Source organism: Tetrao urogallus (genome assembly GCF_951394365.1).
Source record: "Tetrao urogallus genome assembly, chromosome: 23".
Taxonomy (NCBI): Eukaryota; Metazoa; Chordata; class Aves; order Galliformes; family Phasianidae; genus Tetrao; species Tetrao urogallus.
The window spans coordinates 342,468-358,365 of record NC_136836.1 but is presented as its reverse complement, the minus strand read 5'-3'; the positions used below and the strand labels follow the sequence as shown (position 1 = coordinate 358,365).

The window sequence follows — 15,898 nt, the reverse complement described above, 5'->3', positions numbered from 1 at the left end:
GGGCAGGTGAGCGGGACGGGCGGTTGGCGCGGCGCGGCGTGGTGCCGTGCCGTGCTACGTGTCGGCTCCCTCCCTTACCGCTCCCTCCCTTACGGTTTCCTCCGCCTCTCTTCCTCCATCCTGGGCTGTTGTTCCCTCTCCTCACCTCAGGGCCCGGCCGGTGGGATCGCGGTTTGCTTTGCGCTGATTAAAGCCCTGTCTCTCGTCGCCCCGCGGTCGTGCAGCACGTAAGATGGCTGCTCTCCAGAAACAGCCGGAGCTGAGGCTGCAGCGCGGCGATCCGCTGGGTAAGGGCTGCCGCACTGCTGGGGATCCCGTTTCGTTTCTCTGGGGGAAAAGCGACCGAGAGGAGCTGCTGGCCCAGAGCTCTGCTGCAGCACAACGCTGCTTCCTGCAGAGCAGGTTTATGGCTCGGCCGTCGCTTGGTAGCGGGCCCATCTGCTGGGTAATCGCTTCTTAACAGTTAATATGAAAGTATATATTGCTGTGTGCCCTCGTTGCTGCTCCCTTTTAATCAGTATCACAGCACCACCAGCCATATTGCTGGAAATATTCATTGCTTCTGCATTCTGACTTCTATAACAGGATTGGTTTTCAACCATGTAAGTGTATTTCAGTTCCTTGTAATTGCAAAAGGAATTTCTTTAGAAGCAATATGGGAAGTTGAGCAAGCATCAGTTTATTTTCTGCTACAAATGACAAGTTGGTATGGCTCAATAAGATACGTATAGAAGCATAGAGTCATGGAATTGCTCAGGTTGGAAAAGACCTTAAAAATCAAGTCCAACCACAACCTGCTACCCTCACCTTAAAAACCCTCTGCTAAATCATGTCCCTGAGCACCACATCCAGTTTTTAAACACTTCCAGGGATGGTGACTCAACCACCTCCCTGGGCAGCCCATTCCAGTGCTTTCTGTAAAGTTTTTCCTGATATCCAACCTAAACTTACTCTGGTGCAGCTTAAGGCCATTTCACCTCGTCCTGTCACCAGTGAGATATATTAAAAGGCTTTTCAGTCTGCTGGCTAAACACAAACATACTGGCTTTCTCTCTCTAGATCCCAGTGCTGCTCAGAAGAGTCATTTCTCAGAGACTGACTGGAAAACACCAATGCTATCTGTGAAGTTCCAGAGCCGCACCAGTCGCTGCTCCAGCGTGGCCGACAGCGGTGATGTGGGCATAGGGACCTCCTGCTCCGACAGCACAGAAGGTGATTGTCAGCATGGGATCACACAATAACTGCCTGAGGTGTTCTTAGAAGACCCACAGGCATTAAACAGTTACTGAACCCTAGTATGTGCAAGTTGGAGGGAGCAGAATCTACAATGAAATCTGGTAACTATTTCAAAACCAGAGCCTCAGATACTACTCAGATTTACTGCCTAAAACATAAACTAGTAATCAGGGAAATTACTGTTTCTCTAATGAATTGTTGACTTTTGACTAATAAGCATTTTAGCAGATTGTAAGAGCCATCTTGGTGATGTGATGTTTGATACCCATATATACAAGTGATCTACCAGCAAGTCTCGTGTGTGCTTTGTGGAGGCTGTGGATGCCCCATCCCTGCAGGCATTCAAGGCCAGGCTGGATGTGGGTCTGGGCAGCCTGGTCTGCTGTTGGTGACCTGCACACAGCAGGGGGTTGGAGCTGGATGAGCACTGTGGACCTTTGCAACCCAAGCCATTCTGTGATTTTAGGGATTTAAAATCAGTGTACCTTTGTGTATAAGTCTTATCAGTGTGAAAGCTGTGTGCTTCTCACTGGACAATGACAGTGGCTTGCACTCAGCTAAAGCCCTGAAGGTGAAATTTCTTGTCTCTTAGATCTTTCCTACTTGTGCTTTCATTCATAAAAGTGACATAAAACATTATTGATTAACTGATGCCTGTTCCAGCAGAGAGGAAGTTTGTGTTATTCTTTAAAACAGTGCATTTTATGCATTTCTACATCTCAGCCTTTTATGTCTGTCCCTTTTGAGCGAGCTATAGATCCTAATGTGTGAGTTGAAATTAAGGCTTTTTTAAATGGTTGTAAAAAAATTTGGGATGGCACCAAAGTTGGCATAAAGTGTCGATTTCCCTGTGGGTAGGAAGGCCCTCAGAGGATCTGGCTGGCTGATCACTGGGCTGAGGCCGATGGGATGAAGTCCAGCAGAGTGCCAGGCCCTGCGCTTTGGCCACAGCAACCCCAGGCAACACTACAGGCTTGGGGCAGAGTGGCTGGAAGACTTTGTGGCTGAAACAGACCTGGGGCTCTTCATTTACACTCGTCTGAACACGAGCCAGCAGTGTGCCCAGGTGGCCAAGAAGGCCGATGGCATCCTGGCTTGTATCAGCAACAGTGCAGCCAGCAGGAGCAGGGAAGATCATCCCTCTGTCCTCAGCACTGCTGCGACTGCACCTCGAGTGTTTGTTCAGCATTGGGCCCTCATTACAAGAAAGACATTGAGGAGCAGTGGAGGAAACTGGGATTGTTCAGTCTGGAGAAGAGGAGGCTCAGCAGAGACCTCATTGCTCTCTACAACTGCCTGAAGGGAGGCTGTGCTGAGATGGGGATCAACTTCTGTGTAATTAGCAATAGGACTAGAGGGAATGGCCTCAAGCTGTGCAGAGGAGGTTCAAGTTGGACATTAGGAAATACTTTTCTGAAAGAGTGGTGAGCTGCTGGGAAGGGCTGCCCAGAGAGGTGGTGGAGTCAGCATCCCTGGAGGTGTCCCAGAAACATTTAGATGTGCTACTAAGAGACCTGGTTTAGTGGGGAAGTACTGGCAATAAGTGGATGGTTGGACTGGATGATTTTGAAGGTCTTTTCTGGGTGATTCTGTGATTACTGGAGATATTACTAGAGCATATGTTTATGTCTCTCATTTAGCCTCTCTCAGGATAACAAAACATCCTATTGTTTGCTGAGGGCAGGAGAGAGAACAAGGATGTTTCTTCAGGAAATTGCCCTTCTGAATGTCTGCAGTGCCGCAGTCTTTCCAAGAGCTGAGGCCGAATTGCAGCACTGACAACTGGCTGAGCCATGCTGACTTTCAAATCAGCTCATCAGTTACGTAGAAATGTTGTTGTGATGATCCTCAGTGCATTCAAGGGACTGATTTCAGCGTCCGTGCGTGGCGTGCTGGTCAGAGGGCTCAAGTTCCTGACAGTGATGCTGGGGTATAAATACAGAGGCTGTAAAAGGAAATTGCACTGTCCCTTCTCTGTTTGCCAACGTGTTCTTGTGACTGCTTGGTAGCATGTTGTTCTCCGGGATTCCTGGACACAGCCAAGGAATGTCTGAAGAGATTTCTTCCCTCAAACACTTTTCCTGCTCGTTTTGGAGGAAAGGATCTTGTCCTTTCACATGGTGGTTTTCCACTGTTTTTATGATGGTATTGAAAAGACCATATTGAAAAGATCATATTGAAAGTGTTACCTTTCATTACTGCTTGCTGCAATGCTTTGAGGCTACAAGCATGTGCGAGTGTGACCTTGCAGTTCTGACCTTGGATCAAAGGAACATCCGATGGAGATGGGCCTCCAGCCAAACCAGTTCAGCTAAGAAACGAGAAAACAAGTTTGTGTATCTGTAGGCAACCTGGCGTCTCTGAGATATGCAGTGTGTTGGGAGGAGGAGAGGGAACAGGCATTTCGGTGTTTGCCTTTCTCAGCTCGTGCTGTTGCTGCATTGAAATCTGAGAGTTGCTAAGAATAACCCTGTATTTCCATGTAGCCAGGTTTGGTGCCCATCTGACAGGACAGGCTCACGTTGGGGTGCTTGTGCTGTATCATTTCCTGTAGCAGTAAGGCGACAGCCATTACTGTAGCCTCGGGAAGGAGTTCCTTTGCTGCTGTGTCCTGGAGGAGGTGGAAGATCCGCTGCTTGGTGATGTAGTGCTCTGGTGATGGGCCTAGCAAAGGCTCCCATTGGGTTTGGGCATGGTTCAGAGTCACTGAGCTGTGGGATGGGCAGAGCAGGATCAAGGTCTCAGTGTTCAGCTGAGTAAGTTTCAGCCTTTTTATTTGATTTAAAGGGTTTGATTTCTAAAATTAGTGGAAGAGAACCTTGTTTATCTAACCTTATGCTGGAATAATTAGTATACTGGAGTCACTTAAAAATGTGTACTGAACTAAACTTGGATTCTCCCTGTAGTTCACTGTGGTAAACTTGTCATGGGGGGAGCCTTCATTGTGCTGCTGCGTGGGGTGGGGGCGAAGAATTGCTTTTTTAGATTCTTGAGGAAAAATGTTCAGCAGAGGAATGGCTGTTTATGTCAGAATGTTTCCAAGATTAAAGTATGGCTTATCTTTTTCCAGACTTCTGCAGTTCCAGTAACGGTTCCTCATTCCAGCCCATTAAAACCCAAGCAACCATCCCAACAGCCCATGTTATGCCATCCACACTGGGTGCCTCACCCTCCAAGCTGTCCTCAGCAGGAGAGCAGAGCTGTTTGCAGAGTACTTCCAAAACTGCTGTGCCAGGGGCTGCTTTGGAACATTCAGGACTCCTGAGAAACGGAGACTTTAATGCTGGGAAGTCATCTCAGCTGCCACACAGGGATCTGCTGCGCCTCTGTGGGACTTCAGGGGAAAATGGATTTGAGAAATCCTGGCGTCCTGTTTCTGATCACGTGAGAACAGAAGATACTTGGAAGTTTGACACCCCTGCCATTGAGCGCACCCTTAACCAGTCTCTCTTTCTGGATAGTTTGTGTGCTGACCCTCTCCAGAGGTTCCAGAAATTCAATCCAAACTCTGGGGCAGCTGAGGCAGGGGGAGACCATTATAAGGTGCTGCCAGAGATCAAGCAGTCTGCAGGGGCTAATGGAGCCTGTGACGGGACGTGGCCAAGAGGCAGCAGGCTGATGCCAGCGGGACTCCAGACCAACAGTTTCTTTCCAAAACCTGTAACACCCCCATCTGTGGCATGGATGCAAGAGACCTGCACGCTGCATCCGCACGAGAGGGTCTGTGAGCTCAGTGCTTGGAAACAACAGCTGGACAGTGTGCGACTGCAGATAGAGCAGATGCAGGTAGGGCATCGTGTGTGTGAGTTTAAAACCTGTCCTTTCTTTTTACTCGTGAATGATTGTTTTGGACTTGAGAAGTGAGGGAAATAATATCTTCTGCTTTTCCTATCTTACACAAACAGTAATTTTCTTAATGGTTTGTTTTACAGTGTGGTGTCACAGGTATCATTTGCTGCTTACTCTGAGCAGCACTGCATTGTGTTAAAATACTGCACAATAGTTCAGTGCAGATGCAGAGGTGAAATACCCATCGGCCAAAACATGCCAGTTCTTAGCAGTTTATAGAACAGTTCTATTCTGTATGTTAGAAAACAGATCTCAGAAGGTGTGTAAACTGCAGTTCGTTTTTAGGAGGGGAACTGCTTATTGCCTTTGCTACCTCTACCCTGATGGAGACAGATTATTTCCAGTGGGCAAGCACAGTGATCTAAAATTATTTGTTAATCTCCAGTTGCTCTTGGGTGAAGTTGCTTGCTCTTGGACATCAACAGAGACTGAAATAGCTGTGTCCTGGCATGCAGATGAGCACACGGTGTGCAAAATAGCTCTAGCAATGTTGCAGTTACCTCTGTGGAGCATAAATCTCTCCCTCCTTATTTTGTCTCCTCTTTCAGTTACAAAATGGAGGTGCCTGCCACCATCCCTCCATGTATTCTCCTTCACTACCTACACCTGATCCAGCCCAGTGGATCAACATCCTGAACTCCCATGAAAACCTACTCAAAGAGAAAGAGCTCCTCATTGACAGGTGAGAGCTTCCTACTGACACTGGGTTTAAGGGCTCCAGTGTATTTCCTCTTGGGAAGGGACAGTTTTGAAAATACAAAGGAGACCTGAATGGACTTGCTTTATTCTCCTGTAAGGAAGAACATACCTTTGAAAATGGCCGTTTTGTTTTGTTGCTTTTTCCAACATGCTCTTCTCCCCTTCATCGTGAAAATGAGACAATGATCCTAAGGAGTTCAACTAAACCAACTTCAATTACGGTTTTCTGTGTTTTGTAATGGAAAAATATTTTTGTTTACATCACAGTTATCTAAAATGTCAGAACTACCCCCTCTGTGCTTGAGGACTTTCTGGAAGCTCTTGGGGATCTTCCTGTCAAATTTGTTCATTGTTTCTGTGAGTTTAGACCAACAAAGAGCACTTCCAATAGATAATGCTAGTGACTGTAAGCTTTTTGAAAAAGTTCTAAAGAAAGCTGCCTTCAGCATCTGAGCTGTAAGCATCCTTTCTGCTTGCTCGTCTCGAGTCCTCTGATGTCTGTTTTACTCATAAACTCTGCAGTCAAGCTGGATCTTCCAGAGCATGCAAGGCTTGTGTGTTTGCTGTATAACCAGTGCTGTGGGGGTGGGCAGGGAAATTTTGAGAGGAGGAGAGAGAAGAAAAGTTTATGCAAATTGTAGAAAGGTCAAAATGAGCAGCTTTCACTCAGTGCTCAGTGCAGGCCAGCTCTGAGTTGTCGAGCTGTCTTTCCACTGTGCTTGTTGCCATATCAAGCGTTAGTTAGAGTTGCTGTGGCACTGTTTGTGGCATTGCTCTGCACTGCCATTAAAAAAAAAGGGATACATTGGAGAAAAGTGCTTCACCTGTTTTTGTCTTTGTTTGTCTACAGGCAAAGGCAACACATATCCCAGTTAGAGCAGAAGGTCCGGGAGAGCGAACTGCAGGTTCACAGCGCCCTGCTTGGCTGCCCAGCACCCTATGGAGACGTCTGCATGCTGAGAATGCAGGTGCTGCAGGCTGCCAGTGGGAAATAGTATTGAAACGTCGGGCCCTACCACTCCTCACTAGTTGTTTCCCAAGGAGGAGAGCCGTGCAGAGTAAAATTATCCCGTGTGTGATCCTTATTATGTCATCTCTGAGAGCCTCTGACTCTTGAGAGCCCTGAAGTGCAGGGTTTGCTCAGAAGCTGTGCTTTTGATCCAAGTGCTGCCAGCTCTGACGAGTGCAGCGTCAGAGACTGTAGTGTATAAGATGTGCTGAACGATGGTTGGGGATTAAAAGCACACAACTGTGAGACAACTCATCTGCTTCCTGCCAGTTAATAACCATTGGTGTGGTGAACAGAACTCACGGGCTGTCTGTGTTTGTAGGAGCTGCAGCGGGAGAACACGTTTCTCCGAGCACAGTTCGCAGAGAAGACTGAATCTCTCAGTAAGGAGAAGATTGAATTGGAAAGAAAACTGGCTGCTGCAGAGGTGGATGCAAAGCTGATCCAGGAGACGCTGAAGGAAAATAAGCAGAAATATGCAGAGGATTTAAAGAAGCAGGAAGAAAGGGTAAGATGCCATCGATGTGGAGATGGGAAGATGTCTTGTCTTTGAAAAGTCAAAAGGCAGTGTAGAGAGGTGCACAAAAGTTTTTCACAGCTATGCGCTGTATGTGTATTCTGATCTCCTTAAAGAGTACTTTGGCTTTATAAGGAAAAATCCTTTGTCCTGTAGTTACAAGTGCTTTTAAGCAGAGAAGAAGCCTGTCTTTAGCTAAATGAGCAGAAATACTGCCGAGGCAAGGTGGCATTTTGGTGCTGTGTGCTGAACAAACAGATTAATGAGTGGGTATACAGATGACTGAAGAATGGACAAGAAATCATATAAACTAATCTCATATTTAACCATCCCTGCAGGTAAAGGGAAGAGACAAACACATTAATAATCTTAAAAAGAAATGCCAGAAGGAATCTGAACAAAACAGGGAGAGGCAGCAGAGAATCGAGACCCTGGAACGATACCTGGCTGATCTTCCAACTCTTGAGGACCACCAGAAGCAGAGTCAGAAGGTAAAACTTCCTCTGGGTAATGATGATAGCTCTTCAAACAGTTGCTCAGGTGGCTTTTCTGCAGCTGCAAATAAATCCTTGTGCAGCTGCCCAAGTAAAGTTACAGCCCTCCCTTTTTTGGGAAGGGTGTTCTGAGCTACAGCTGAAGGGGGGCACATAGGTAATGAAAATCTGCATTGCAAGGGTAGTTAGTTGGGACATGTTGTGCATGTGATTGGAATTCCTGGGAGATCTCTAGTGTTGTGATTGTCTTTGCTACAGCTAAAGGAATCTGAACTGAAGAGTACTGCTCTGCAAGAAACAGTGCTGGCACTGGAAACAGAGCTTGGAGATGTACGAGCTGCATTCAGAGAGCAAGGGATGCAGCTAGAAACCCAGAAACATAAAGAACTGGAACTTCTTTCCACTGTGCACAGGTAAAAATACATGGGATTACATCTAATCTTCACCTTAGGACTGAAGTAGTAACTGCATGAGACCAGTGATGATTTAGCTCATCTGCTGTCCCACCTCTGAACTGGGTTGCCATGAATTTGTGAAGATTATGCGACCACTCACCAAAGCACTGCTCAAATTCTATATGCCGAGAGTAGGGGGTGGAAGAATATCAAAATAGCAGGAAGAAAAACAGCTTCTCTTGTCCTCCTTAGTTTTTTGTTTCTTCTGGTTATTGGCCTTAACCATAATTCCTTGCACAGTAGATCTTTGTGGCCTGCAGTGTCTGAGGCTCCACCAATATTAAGCTCAGGGCTGTGCCCAGAGAATGGGATTCCTTCCCTCACATCCCTTTGCTGGGATGCAAACTGAGAGCACTGACATCTGCTATGGAAATCATTTGCCTCCTCACATTATCTAGAGGGAAACGCCCCAAACAAAGCTGGTTTTCCCATGGTGTTGTGCTATTTTCAGCTTGCAGGACAAGGTGCAGCAGTGTGTAAAGAATGCAGAGAGAGGAACTCCTGTACAGGATGGGGAGAAACAGAAAATAGAAAATGACTCTCTGAAGAAAGAATGCGACTGCCTCAGGAAGGTAACAGGCTCTCCCAACTGGGAACCATAATTTTTTTTTTTTTTTTTTTCCAGGGAGTCACACTGGGCACAAGAATGAAATCAAGGACTTTTACATCTATAGGTAGTTACAACTGCACTGAAACAGCAGTTCCTGTAATTCTAATAACCATGCACTACAGGAGTACTAGTGGAGAAAAGCTGCAGAATGTAGAGAAGAAAACCACAAGAATGTAACTTTGCTGGTCTGTTTGTAGCTGATGTTTCTGATGTGCCTTTTATCAGGGCACCTTAATCTCCCACTGATGTAGGCAGTAATTAAAGCAGTAAGTGGACTGGAACAAGGAAGAGAGGGATTGTCCTAGTGAAGGAGGAGTCCTGGTGGCATTGCTGAAATTCCCTGTGGCTCATAGTTACACCTGTGCTTTTGATTCCAGATTGTGGAAAAACAGCAGAAGAAGATGGAGCAGTTGTCTTCGCAAGTGAAGGTGAGAAGGTGGCTGTGGAGGTACCTAGAAATTCAATTTTCTATAAAGCAAGCTAGACTTACCATTTTCCCATGGTCTTTTGCAGAACCTGGAAGAACAGGTGGCCCAGGAAGAAGGAACAAGCCAAGCTCTGAAAGAGGAGGCAGTGAGAAGGGAAAATGCGCTGCAGCAGCTGCGGACTGCAGTGAAAGAGGTCAGAGCAGTGCAGAGTACCTGAGCATAGCAATTGAATGATTGTGGTTTTTAGCAGGGCTTCTAATTTGCAGTCAGCAGCACAGTCTGTCCTGCTTTCTGCCTGTCACTTGTCCTGTCAGTGCTCAAAAACATGAGGGGAGAGGCAGTTTCTGCTTCCGGAACTTCAAATGAGGCTGTGGATTGTGTTGGACAACACCAAGCTGGCCTGTTGGGGGCAGCAAGGCAGTGAACATGAGTCCAAACTCAACTGCAATCCTGGCTGAAGGGCAGGACTGAGCCTCGGTCTCAAGCCTAAGGAACCGAAGCACAGTGGCAGCCTTTGAGGGAAGAGATGGCTAGGGTGGGGATGAGATGGTGGTATACGTTTCCTGAAAGCTTTTCTGTTTGTCACACGCTGTCAGGGACGGCACAGCATCACAGTGCTTCCTGTCAGCCAGGAAAGTAGGCTGCTCAGACCCTGCAGGGCTGACACTTGCTCACTTTCTCACTCACTTGGAGAGAGTCTGGAGGGCTTTAAATATAGACCCGCTCCTCCTGACATCGGTGCTCCCATCATCACTGAGCAATTGTGTTAAGCTGCTTTGAAGTGTTCTTGTTCTGTACCCAGTGACCACTCATCTGCTGCCACTTGTTCAGCTTTCTGTGCAGAACCAGGATCTCATTGAGAAGAACCTGACCCTTCAGGAGCGGCTCCGGCAGGCAGAGCTGACAGCTCAGCCCCTGCTTGCTGAGACTGCCCGCCTTGCCCAGGAGTTGCACTGTGAGCTGGCCAGCTGCCTGCAGGATTTGCAGTCTGTCTACAGCATTGTCACTCAGAGGGCTCAGGGCAAGGATCCTAATCTCTCCCTACTTCTGGGCATTCGCTGTAAGTATGCAGTGATGGCATAGCGAACCCTTTGTTGCATGTGCTGCAGCAGAATTAAGTACCTCACCTACAGTTTAGAAGATTCTTACCTTCCTGAACCTTCTTACTGCAGTTAGCAAGCTTTAAGAGTGCATACAGTAACAGCTGCATGTTACAAATATGTCTATTGCAAATGTGCATTGATTTTTGTCTCACTTACAGATGCATGGGACTGTTGGTCAGAAATGCATACCTGAGGTAACGCTTTTCTCTGATTCCACAGCTGCGCAGTACTCAGCTAAGGAGAAGGACGACTTGCTGAGCCCCGATGCGCTTGCAAAAAAACTGGTGGAGGTAAAACAGCTTCACAGAGAGGTGGAGGACTTAAGAACGGCAATATCTGACAGATACGCCCAGGACATGGGAGACAACTGCATCACTCAGTGAGGAGAGCTCTCCCCCCAAAGTAAGACAGGAAATGAAGACTTGAACTCTCAGGAGACTAGAACTCCTACAATTGAAAACCTGTTCAGCACTTTACCATCCCAATGCTTGGGTACAAACGTGTGGCTTATCCAGGAGAAATTGGGGGTTGTTGCCAGAAGTGTTTATCTGCTGACTGGCTAACTGGAATCATTCAGGGCTTCAGTGTCAGGCTTTGCAGTAGCTTTGATCTTATGGAATGTGTTTTTTGTTGTCTTTGCTGGAGCTGGTGCACTCTCTCACTCTGGGAGATGAATTCTGAATAGCCTCCCAGGCATGTCAGACACTGAACATGCAAATGTGACAAAAGCTAAAACCAACAGTAAAACAAAATGTATGCCCTGGTCTTTCTGATAAATTCTCTGCACAGATCCTGTGCAGCTTGTAAGAGTGGAGTGCTATCAGAGTGCTCAGGGATATCTGTGGATTCTGTAGGCAAGCAGGTGTGCTGATTATGCTACCACTAATTACATCGCTGTGCTACAGGCTTGTCAGGTGCTATGTGCAGTTCTGGCTTGGATGCTTGTGTAGCCATTCATGCACCAGGACCTGCTTTGCTCAGGTAAATGCAGCCAGTCTTCTGGTAGCCAACAGGTGTTGGGGAATAAAACAACACTAACAGAAGACTCAAAATGCTGCCCCTGGATCCTAGAAGCCTTAAACCTTTTATCCCCCTGAAAAAGCACGCTGAGTGTGTGTATGACCCAGGCTACAGAGGAAATGGATTGATGCTGAAGTGCCTTAATGTGCTACAGAAGCTTCCTGTCCACACACTGCTTTGTGCCTAATGCATCTGCTGGCAGGGTGAGGAATTACTATTTCTTGTAGCAGCCTTTAGAGCCATTGCAAACAATCCTGCAGGGCTCTGAATGTACGGAGCTCCTGCCTGAGCTGTAGGGACCCTCTGCACAGGGGGACCGTGCTGCAGGCCTGTTAGGAGAACCTGCATGGCTCTGCTTGCCCCTTGTTGAGGAGAAAGCCCTTCTGGTCCTAAAATGGCAGCAGGATTGTACAGCTGGATCTGAGAGCTCCTCCTGATGCCAGTGAGGCTGCAACTACTCACGTTTTGTTCTAGTTCTGCCTCTGGTTCTCTGGTTGCTCCCCACTCCTGTGCCAAATAATTGGAATCTAAATTGGTGTGGGATACAGTTAATTTTGTCACAACTTTCTTAATCTTAGTGGCAACTTTACAGTCCTGAGTGTTGGCTTGAGACAGTGCTGTGGTGCCAAGGGTGAAACTTGTGTTGGTCGCTCTCTTGACCCACAAATGATGAAGTCAGTGGTAAAACGGGGAACGTACTGCTGAAACTTCTGCCCCTTCAATTGCTCTTGGTTCACACTGGGGCCATGAGCCCTAATTTTGAGAGAAATGCTGTTGTAACTTTTGTGTTAAGATTTAAGACCAAATCTGTTTTGTTCTTGAAGTTAGGCCACGAGTTGGTTAGTGTGCCGTGCCAGCCAGCTCCGGGATGGCATGCAGAGCTTCCAGCATCTGCTGTGTTACATCTCAGGCTCTGTCCCCACAGTGCTGGTGCCACGTCCTGAGCTCGCTGTGGGCCAAAGCTTGTTGAAGTCCCGGCCGCCGGGAGCTCTGGCACGGAAGGCTGCAGGCTGGGATGTGCTGTTCAGCAGCAGCCGCGTTCTGCTCAGGGTGCGGTGGGAGATGTGACTCTGGGTGCAGGGCCGCGTGCGCCTCCTGCCTGTCCACAACCAGCTGCGCAAATGGGATCGCGGCAGAACGCCGCAGCCCTGAGGCTGGGTTAGCTGCCCCAGCCCTGCGCCCGTACTGAGCCCCGGCTTCCGTGTCACCGCTTTGCGGGTTACCCTGCAGGAAACGGCCGTGCTTTTTTCCTGCAAAACGACCTCTGGGCTTAACGCAGAGCCCGGCTGGGCGCGGGACTCGGCCCTTCCTTCGCGAGCACCCTGCGCAGCGTGCAGGACCACGTGCCTCACCTCCCTGCTGGTTGTGCAGTTCGTATTCCGACGGTTGGCGTTCAGCCTCGCGTTGTTTTCCTTCGTCGAGTCGAGCACGGGTGTATTTATATCGGCGTTTGTCTTTACCCACTTGTTTGTACCGAATGTTTTGAGTATAAAATAAAGCTGCTCTGCTCCACTCGTGCAAAGCAGTCCCGCGTGGCGGCGTGAAGCTCTTCGGGGCCCCCGGGACTCCGAGCGCTCCGGCCGGGCCCTCGCCGCTGGCAGCCCCGCATGCCCGCTCCCGCCGGCTCCATTGGTCGCCGCAGTCACATGCGGGGCGGCGCCGGCCCGCTCCGCCCTCCGAGCGTCCACCGCCCGGGCTGTGCGCAGGGAGCGGCCGCGGGCGCAGCATGAGCGCTCTGAAGGTGTACAGCACGTCGGTGACCGGCTCCCGGGAGGTGAGGGGCTGCGCGGTGCGGCGGGGGCAGGGCTGGGCGCCGCGGGTTCCCTTCCTCAGGCGGGCGTCCTTTCCATGGGGGTACGAGCCTCCCCACCCCGCCCCATCCCGGCGTTCCCTCCCTGCTCTCCCGCCGTGTTTCTCCCGGTTCCCGTCCCCGCCCGCTCTGCTCTGCTCGCGGCTCTGTGCTGCGTGGCCTCCCCTCCCCCTCCAGCAGAGGCCCCCCCGGGCAGGTGTAGGCTGATGCACTGAGCGTGCATTCATCCTTCGGAGCTCCTCCCCGCATCCCGATAACGTTGCTTTTGCCGCCCGCTTCCAGATCAAATCCCAACAGAGCGAAGTGACCAGAATCCTCGATGGGAAGAACATCAAGTACGAGCTGGTGGACATCTCCCAGGACAACGCTCTCCGGGAGGAGATGAGGGCAAAGGCAGGCAACCCCAAAGCCATCCCACCCCAGATTGTCAACGGAGACCAGTACTGCGGGGTAAGGCTGCACTGGGGGTCGGTGCTGCGAGAGCCGGATTGGAGGGCAGTGACGTTATCCCCTTGGTTTTGCTGCAGATGCCCTCGGCATGCTTTTGGAAAGGTGTTTCCCCTTGAGGTGCACGGACAAAAGGCAGTCGGTGTCAATCTGCATTTGGAGCACAGTGCAGTGCTGGGGTGGCTGTGTGTGCCCACGGACAGTGGGGCTGGGCTGTGTGGGGCTGTCGTAACTTTGCCCCATCATCTTCCACGTGACCTCCTAGCAGCAGCGCTGTGCACATTTGTGTTGGGTGCTGGGAGGGCCGCACTGCCTGCCTGGAGGCAGCGTGCAGCACACGGGCGCTGGGGCTGCGTGCCTCTTGCTTGTGAGCAACCGGGTGCTTTGTTCCCTGCAGGATTATGAGCTTTTTGTGGAAGCAGTGGAACAAAACACCCTGCAGGAGTTCCTGAAGCTGGCCTGACCCGCAGGCTCTCCGCCCATCCTGGACTCTACCTGCATTCCTGTGCACCCCCATCTCCGACCATCTTCACTTCCGTGTTGTCAGCGCTGTCCTGGCACCGCGACTTGTATTCCAGCACCAGGAAACCCGTGACCAAAACCACTCACTGCAGCTGCCTACGATTCCTTCCTACCTAACCCTGATGTCATCTCAGAGGGATCCAAAGAAAGCCCGATGCTCGCTGCGCATGGCCTTAGAACAGAGCTGGGCCCGGCTCACACCGCAGCTTTCAGTGCCTCTGTAAACAGCAAAGCCTCTCAAGCTGTGCGAAGTGCAGCTGCCCATCAGCCTTCTCCTCTACAGGGAGAGCTTCTGCTTTAGGAGGGAAGGGCTTAGGGTTGCATGTTACTTCCACTCCTCCCAGTTGCTGTTGAAATTGTAAATCCTGCTGCCTCACTTCTTTTTTTTTTTTTTTTTTTAAAAAAAAAAAAAAAAAAAACTTTCATCTCAACTGCACAGATCATGGCAACTAAGTTTTCCGTTTTGTTTTTTAATAATTTAATGCAGAAATACTGCACAAAGCTGGGTATGACCACCCACTGGGGAGCAGGCTGGGGCTGAGGCATCTCTTAGCAGGCTGGGAGCGGGTGGGCCTGGAGCTGGGACCTGCACTGCTCCATCAGTGCTGTGACGCAGTTTGAGGGCTCTCTGGTGAGCGCTGATGGCTCAGGGCTGCTTCACAACAGCTCATGCTCCAGCTATCTCATCCTTCCTGTTTTCTGTTGGCTTTTTGCAACCTGGACCAAGTGCATTTTGTTTTCCTGCCAAAAAGCGAGTTTATAACCAGCGTTGTCTTCCGAGATGCTATTAAATGTTACTGTACCTTTTGTGCTGGTACTCGTGGGTTCCTTTTAAATTGCTTTTTTTTTGACAGGTTAAATAGCCTACATAACGATTCTAAGTCAGTTCCATCTTGGAGGAGCTGAGGTGCTACTGCAGCCTGACACAAAGATCGGAATGCCTCAGACCGCTGCTGCTAATGAAGGGCTCCTGGGACTTGTCTCAGTATCCAGCAGAGCAGCAGTGGCAGGTTCCTCTCTTAAGCAGCCCATGCGTGGTAAGAACAGCCTGGGGAAGGGACAGCGGCAGCCAGACCCAGGGGCAAAATACAGAACTGGAATTACCTGGTTGGTTATAGACCAGCTCTATGCAAAAGGGCAGTGCCCTGTAGGAGGGGGCCGTTAAAGCAAATACAAGCGTGTATGTGAAAAGGGAGGAAACCAGCAGACAGCTGCAGGCATTGAGTCACTGATTGCAGGGAGGCTGTGGAGGCAGCTGGCCCGAGCTTGTGGTGCTTCCTGTGTGAGCTGTGCGTGGCTCAGCTCTGGTCAGAGGGGACTGGGAAAGCAGAGCTGCCCCAGGAAGCGCTCAGACTACCCTGCCCTATTTCTGCGTCTAGCTGCTGCTTTGAAACTTAATGAAAGTGGAAATTGCAACCAAAGAAATGTTTTTGTCAAGAGCCTTTAAAGAGGGCTGGGTGATGGCACGTGTTGGGCTTCTGCTAAAAGGGAAGCTGCCAGAAGGCGCTGCCTTGCACATGTGGGAGTGTTATCAGCTGGGAGTCAAGTGGGAACTTGTCAGAGCTGAAATGGGAAGAATGTGCACAGAAAGGGGCCTGCAGAGCGTTGCCCCAGCCTAAAGGAGGGGAAGATGCTTTACTCTCAGGGTTCAGCAGAGAAGAAGCAAAGGGATTATGCTCTTCTCCAATGACACGGTGTC

General features: G+C 49.5%; 2 protein-coding genes across 2 annotated transcripts; both read left to right on the top strand.

Moving 5' to 3' along the window:
- Positions 1 to 232: 232 nt before the first annotated feature.
- Positions 233 to 10,783, top strand: CEP85 (centrosomal protein 85; the record flags this gene model as incomplete). Its single annotated transcript, XM_079546136.1, has 13 exons — positions 233 to 287; positions 1,060 to 1,212; positions 4,307 to 5,022; positions 5,634 to 5,767; positions 6,635 to 6,752; positions 7,116 to 7,301; positions 7,649 to 7,801; positions 8,063 to 8,217; positions 8,711 to 8,831; positions 9,247 to 9,297; positions 9,383 to 9,490; positions 10,129 to 10,357; positions 10,620 to 10,783. 13 exons carry the CDS (start codon positions 233 to 235, stop codon positions 10,781 to 10,783), a joined length of 2,343 nt encoding a protein of 780 aa, XP_079402262.1.
- A 2,244-nt stretch (positions 10,784 to 13,027) lies between these two features.
- On the top strand, positions 13,028 to 14,140 carry SH3BGRL3 (SH3 domain binding glutamate rich protein like 3; the record flags this gene model as incomplete). The annotated part of the gene is given in 4 exon segments (XM_079546030.1): positions 13,028 to 13,085; positions 13,088 to 13,194; positions 13,513 to 13,680; positions 14,075 to 14,140. Coding segments are annotated over 4 exon segments (399 nt in total).
- Positions 14,141 to 15,898: the final 1,758 nt, after the last annotated feature.